Genomic DNA, 6403 nt, shown 5'->3' on the forward strand with positions numbered 1-6403 from the left:
CCGCTTCCTTGTCAGACAGCGCGGCCAAGGTGAGGCTGGTCGGGTGCGCGGGCGGTCTCGTTTCGCCATTGCCTCGTGCTTCTAATACACCCTCTTTCCTCCTTCCGTGTTTCCATAGCTCGTTTTTTTTTTTTCGGGTACCGACCCCTTTTTTGTGATCAGCACCATGCAGGTCGGTGTATATGACAGAGATGATCAGATGTGCCAGTATGAGGGCTGCACAGAGATCGATCTACTGCCTGCCCGGTGCTCCAACTGCGACAAGCGATTCTGCACCCACCATCTTTCTCACAACGCACATCACTGTCCGGCTGTGACGGATGTGCGGGTCGGGACGTGCCCCATATGCTATCGCGTTGTACCGTTGGAGTACCCGCGCCAACGCGTGGACGAGGCGGTGTCCCGGCACATTGACCGGGGATGTCGCGATGTACCGCAGGGCAGCTTATTTTACGGCGGCGCCGTGGCGAAGGGGCGGCCCGGTCAGGCGAGCGGTCGCCGCTTGGGCGGCCCGATACGGCCGTGCAGCATTCAAGGCTGCCACGAGGCCTCCGAGACGCGCGTGAAGTGTGACCAATGCGGCCAGACATTCTGCCTTCAGCACCGCGGACCTCTGCAGCACCACTGCCGCGCCGCCGCCGCCACGCGCAGCGCGGTCGCGTCCTCCCCTTCAGATCGGGATGCAGGCATGCTGGTGTCTCTGCCGGGTGACAAGGCGGCTTCCGTGGCATGCCTGCTCACTCATCCCGCCAACACTCCCGAAAAGGCGGTGGGCAAGGCGACAGAGCTGCCCTCGGACATGGTGACATGCCTCGTGTGCTTCCTCATACCCACCTCTGTGTTCAAAAAGGACTGCAACGCTGGCTGCGAAGAGTTCGAGCCGGTGCCCTCGTTCTTCATGTTCATGCCCAAGAATACAGCACTAGGCCGTCTCCTGGACACTGCTGTGGATCGTGCCGCCATGAGCTCACCGGCCGTGCGCACGGGAAAACCCTGGAACTTGTTCGCCGTCACGCTACCTATCCACGCCGAGGCCGAGGCAGCCTACTATTCTCCTCTTCCACTCTCGACGGTGGTGAGAAAGAGTGTCGTCGGCATGGCGGAGCGCACTATTGTGTTTCTCTCGCCGCTCCAAGCCTTGCCCGAGAGCGTGATTAAGGTGGTGAAGGACTTGGATAGGAAAGGGTCGTGGCCGTCACCGTCATTGTCCTCCAGTCAAGGTTGCCAAGTGATGTGATGAGGCGGGGAGAGAGAGGCAGATGAAGGGGGAGGGAGAGTGACGGATTGAGGGGAGCATCGGATGTGTGGGCTTGAATAAGCCGTGACTGCCTCTCTCTCTCGTTCTCATTGGCGTTGTACCCCCCTCCCCTCCCCGGCCACCCCCTCTCTCTCCTTTGCTAGTTTGTTTCTCCATCCGCTGCCCCCTTTCGTTCTCTTCGTCGCTCGCATGGTACTGCGCTTTCTTTCGTTTTTGTTTGTTTGGTACTCGTTGCACTTCTCTTTGTCGCTACGTCGCGCGTACTCTTCCACCGCGGCCGCCACCACCCCACCTTTCCCCCTCGTCCCTTCCTTCGCAGCCTCCATCGCAAGCGTCGGTGATGGGCATACTGACTTGTCTCCCCTCTCCGTCTTTTCGCTGCTACTTTCCCCTCCCTCATCTTGGGCAAGGGGAACGATGCAGCTTCATGGGGAAGGGACATCGGAGTCCTCGGAGAAGCTCTCCTCCCTATTTCATTCGTCTGTGTTTTCTACTGGACACACCCACCCACACGGGGAAACATACGCATTCGATCTTATTGCACCTCTTCTTGTTAGTAGTTGACAGGGGGCGAGGCTCGTCATGGGGGTGGGGGCTGAGTAGAGGAGGCGTGTCGTCCTCTTTCTTTCTCTGCTCTTTTGGTTTCTGTGCCGAAAACAAGGAGTGTCTTCCCTCCCTCCCCCTCCTCCGACTCCGCCTTCCCACTTCTTTCCGCGCTTCCCTTTCTCAGCTTGCTCCTCCAAACAAGCAACCAACTGCACTCATGTCTGTTCGCATGCGTCAGGAAATGCACATTTCTTTCGCTCGCCAGCCGCACACCTCATGTCTGGCGCTCCTGCTCTTGTCTTCGAAGTGGTTCGATTCACGTTTTGCATCTGATGTTTCCCTCCCCTCCGCATCACAGAGGCACTGGGTTGGCATTGCGTTTCTGTCCTCTGAGCGAACCTCTCTCCTACACGCCCTCCTCCCTCTCCCTCCCTTGCGCGCCTTTGCTTATTTGGGGGTCGTCTGCTCTCGCCATGGAGACGCAGCCCAGTCCAGTTTCGACAACAAAAGTTGCATCTTCTCAGCCCACCTTCCCCCCTGTACAACCGCAACAAGGAGCAACCTATCAATCCACTTCGTTCGGCGACTCACGTTTCCGTCCGTGTCTCTCTTTCTCCCCCGCTCTCCATATTTCCTGTGCTCCCTTCACAGACACACACGCACGCACGCACACATCTCCATGCATATACATTTATATATGTATAGGCACTTTGTTTTCTCTAGTATTTGCTGAGTTTCCTCTTTTGTTTTCACTGTGCGGTGTGCATCCCCCCTTGCTTCATCCGAAAGGATTCACACACACACACACACACACACACACAGACGCTGACATTCTCGTTGAGTTCACGCACAGCGCTGCGCTTTGAGCTGGGATACGTTTGAGCGCAAAGGAGGTCACGCCGCAAGCACGGTAGGCGAGCTTTACGCATACACTCACACTTGCTCTACTATTCCTGCTCACCGCGAAAGAACATCTACACCGAAAACGCGACATCACCTACAAAATGAACACCCACCCACCTCAGCTGATGGAGGCGACGTCCGCGAAGATAGTGATGCTCGGTGAGTCCGGTGCTGGCAAGAGCTCCATCGCGCTCCGCTTTACGCGCAACGAGTTCTTAGCCAACCAGGAGACCACCATCGGTGCTGCCTTTCTGTCCAAGACGGTGATGATACCGCCACCGCGCGGAGTCGCGGCTGCCCCCGGCGGTGCCACCTCTGCTCAAACTCTTCAGCAACAGATGCGAGCACTGAAGTACGAAATTTGGGATACGGCGGGGCAGGAGCGCTTCCGCTCTCTCGCCCCGATTTACTACCGCGGCGCCTGCGGTGCTCTTGTCGTGTATGATATCACGAATAGCGAGAGCCTCAAGAAGGCTCAGACTTGGATCAAAGAGCTCCGAGCAAACGCAGACCCGTCACTCATTATTGTGCTCGTCGGAAACAAGAAGGACCTGGAGTCTCTGCGGCAGGTGTCCTTCGAGGATGGCCAGCGTCTCGCTGCTGAGGAGCAGCTCGCCGCCTTCTACGAGGCGTCTGCAAAGGACAACAACAATGTGGAGCAGGTGTTTCTCGATTTAGCTGCCAAGCTCCTCGACCAGGGCTTGGGCAACCGTGGCGGGACTGCTGGAGGTGCCCGCGGCGGCGTGGTTGCACCGCGCGGCGAGCGCGTGGAACAGAGCAACGAATCGGTCTCCCAGTCTACCTGCTGCTGATCCCCTCTCCGGACTACCTTCGTGTTGTCATCCTCCTCTCTCCTCCTCTCCCTCCTCTGTGGCGTTGTTTGTTCTCGAAGAAGCAACGTCAAAGGGTCGATGCAACCATACAAGGAACGGAAGAGGAAGAGAGAGAGAGAGAGCTGCACAGCACAGACGAATTCCCAGCTGAGTGCACCTCAGCTGAGCGCGACGCAATGCGGATTCCGCTGCCGCGTTCTCCACGGCCTAGAATCGCCTTTTCTTGTGCTTTTGATCCCTTCCTCTGTTTTTTATATGTTACTTGCCCTGCGCGCTCACCGCCCCTTTTCGTTTTTGACTTTGTCGGTGGCTTTGACTGCTGTGTGTGCTTTTCCCCTTTCTCTCCCTCTCCCTTATCTGTGATTTGCGCCTTTGCTCTGTCGACACCATCCACGTATGACAGAATCAGCTGCTGAGGTGCACGCCGCAGCGCATGCGCACGAACGGAAACGCCAAGACACCAGCCCTCGTCTCTTTTGGTTTCCCTTTGTTTTCCGGTGCTTCCAGCTGCTGCTGTTGTGCCCGACACTCCTGCCTGCACGTGTGGGCTATACAAAAACAAGCGCGCAAACATACACATAGTGAAACTCGGCGCGCGTGCACGAAGTTCCTTGGGTAAAGACGTAGCCAGCAGCAACCGAGCGTGACTTTCGGATTCAAGGCCGCGGCTTTCTTTCTCTCTCTCCTTGCTTTGTCCTCTACGCGTATAGCACGACTCTCTTACACATTTCTCTGAGGCTCGATTAGTCTTGCGCGTGTGCGCCACACATGCCAACAAGAGACATACAACCGCACCCACACACGCACATGCTCACAGACGCGTTGCGGTTATGAGAAACGAAAAATAGGAACGACAAAGCGGGCCAGGGTGTGGGGATCGACAGTGGGTCTCAGCACTGTGCCGTTTATTCGCTCCTCTTCTCCTCTCTCTCTGCCCTCACCCTTGCATGCTCGCCAATGGACGTGCTGTCCACTTGACCCTTGTATGTGTGTTGTCTCTGCTCGCACGTTGCTTCGTCTTGAGCGACTGTTCAAAGGAAGAAGGCAGTGCCATGTTGCCAGCACTGCCAAGCGGGGTCTGCGCTACGCTACCGAGATGATTGCTGTGCAGACATGCCCAGGCAACCGAACAAAGACGAATAGTAGTACAAAGAAAAGCACTGGCCACGGCGACGCCATCGACACGGAAGAGGAGGAGCCGCGGAGAGCGGTAGAGGGGATGGTGGGAAACAGTAGAAGAAACAGTGCCCCATCTTATTCATTTTTCTTTTTGCCTTGGCGGATCAACTGCTTTCGTTTATGCTTTTCGGTGCTGCTGCATGCTTGCTCGATAAGCGTTTCTCTGCTACAACCCCCTCCCTCTTACGCTCTTCTTCCGTTTTTTTTTCGTATCGCGCTGTGTCTTTGTGCTTCTCTTTCTATGATGGCTGTCTGAGAGCTCTCTGCCGTATGTGCGCAGTCTTTTTAGGATTGAAGGGGTTGGTGGCCTTCTGTGCACTTCTGCGCGCATGCGCGTACAGCTGAGTGGCGACATGCATGGACAACCGACCAACAGGAAAAAGCCCTTTCCGTGCGTGTGTTCTCTCATCTTGTCAACGCCCAGTCGTGTTGTCGAATCCGCCCCCTTTCTCTCGCTGCTCTTGTGGGTTGCCCAGTTGACGTTTTCTGCATGCCTCTTTTTTTCTCTCTCCCTCATCTTTGATTTTACTTGCTCACTTCCTCTTCCTATTTTGCAGGCCACACGAAAGCGAAGCGAAGGGTAGGGTGTGCCCTGTGTATGTCTGCGCACCACGTTGTATGCATGTGCTTCTCTCCCTGTATGCTTTTCAAATCACCTTTTCCTTCGCCCCCTGATGAGAGGGGGACACACACCTCAGCGCGTGGTATCTCAGAGTGCAGTATCCCTACTCCGTGGGTCTGGGGTAGCCAAGCAGCACCCCCCACACTGCTGATGCCGAACCGCTTCTGGTGGTCACAAGGTCGAGCACCAGCGACGTAGGGGAGGTGAGCGCTATGCATCGCTGCTGATGTCGGCGGCCAGGTCGTGGATGACGTTGCATTGTGGAGCGACCTGCGACAGTGCCAAGCTTGTGTCACCTATGGGATAGGCAACATGTCAGCGCGACTCAAGCGCATCGTACCCGGCCCCTCACACTGCCTCCTGGTGGGGGAGCCTTCTCCACCCCGAGAGGGATGCGCCATGGGTGGCGACCGACACGATGGGAGCCGCTGTGAGGCAACCTGCGAAGCGGGCGGGTGGTGGGTACAGTTCGAGGCGGGGGCCGTGCTCTTAGATGGCTGAGTCGGCGTGTTGCTGGAATGCGTGCTCCGCGCTGCTTTGCACGAAGCGGGTGTTGTTGGGGCCCTTGTGGCCGGGCTACAGGAGGGGGGGGGTACAGTGGAGCGGAGCTCGTGCTCTATTGGAGGAGAATTGCCGCCTCGACAACGCGACATTTCCATCGCCCTCTTTTTTTTGTTTTCGCTGTTCACCTTGCTTTGCTTTTCGTCCTTTGCCGCCACCGTGTTGACCTTTTTTTCCCTGTTCTTGTCTCCGTGCTGCGGTGCTTCGCTTGTCTTCTCCTTTTTTTCTCCTTTGCCTCTTTCGTCGTCCGTATACACGCACGGGTGGGCGCAGGGGAGGGGGCCCACGTGCACTCCAGCGCACTGCGCCCAGGCGGGCTGTGGGCGGACTCTCTGAAGTGAGAAAGGCCAGCGGCGCGCAGGCAATGGCTCTCCCTATGTGCGGGGCACCCTTGCTCGCTTCGGGGGAATGGTGCGGCGCGTTGGGGCGCAGCTGGCCTGTCTCGCGTGCCCCTTGCTTCCGCCTGTCTCTGGCGACTGTGTGTTGGGGCGAGAGGGCGAC

General features: G+C 57.3%; 2 protein-coding genes across 2 annotated transcripts; both read left to right on the forward strand.

The window, feature by feature from the left end:
- Positions 1-166: 166 nt before the first annotated feature.
- On the forward strand, positions 167-1237 carry LDBPK_181130 (hypothetical protein, conserved; the record flags this gene model as incomplete). Its single annotated transcript, XM_003860078.1, has 1 exon — positions 167-1237. The coding sequence occupies one exon, from the start codon at positions 167-169 to the stop codon at positions 1235-1237; it is 1071 nt and encodes a 356-aa protein (XP_003860126.1).
- Positions 1238-2808: 1571 nt separating this feature from the next.
- On the forward strand, positions 2809-3519 carry LDBPK_181140 (ras-related protein rab-5, putative; the record flags this gene model as incomplete). The annotated part of the gene is made up of 1 exon (XM_003860079.1): positions 2809-3519. The coding sequence occupies one exon, from the start codon at positions 2809-2811 to the stop codon at positions 3517-3519; it is 711 nt and encodes a 236-aa protein (XP_003860127.1).
- Positions 3520-6403: the final 2884 nt, after the last annotated feature.

This window comes from Leishmania donovani, chromosome 18 (assembly GCF_000227135.1).
Source record: "Leishmania donovani BPK282A1 complete genome, chromosome 18".
Taxonomy (NCBI): domain Eukaryota; phylum Euglenozoa; class Kinetoplastea; order Trypanosomatida; family Trypanosomatidae; genus Leishmania; species Leishmania donovani.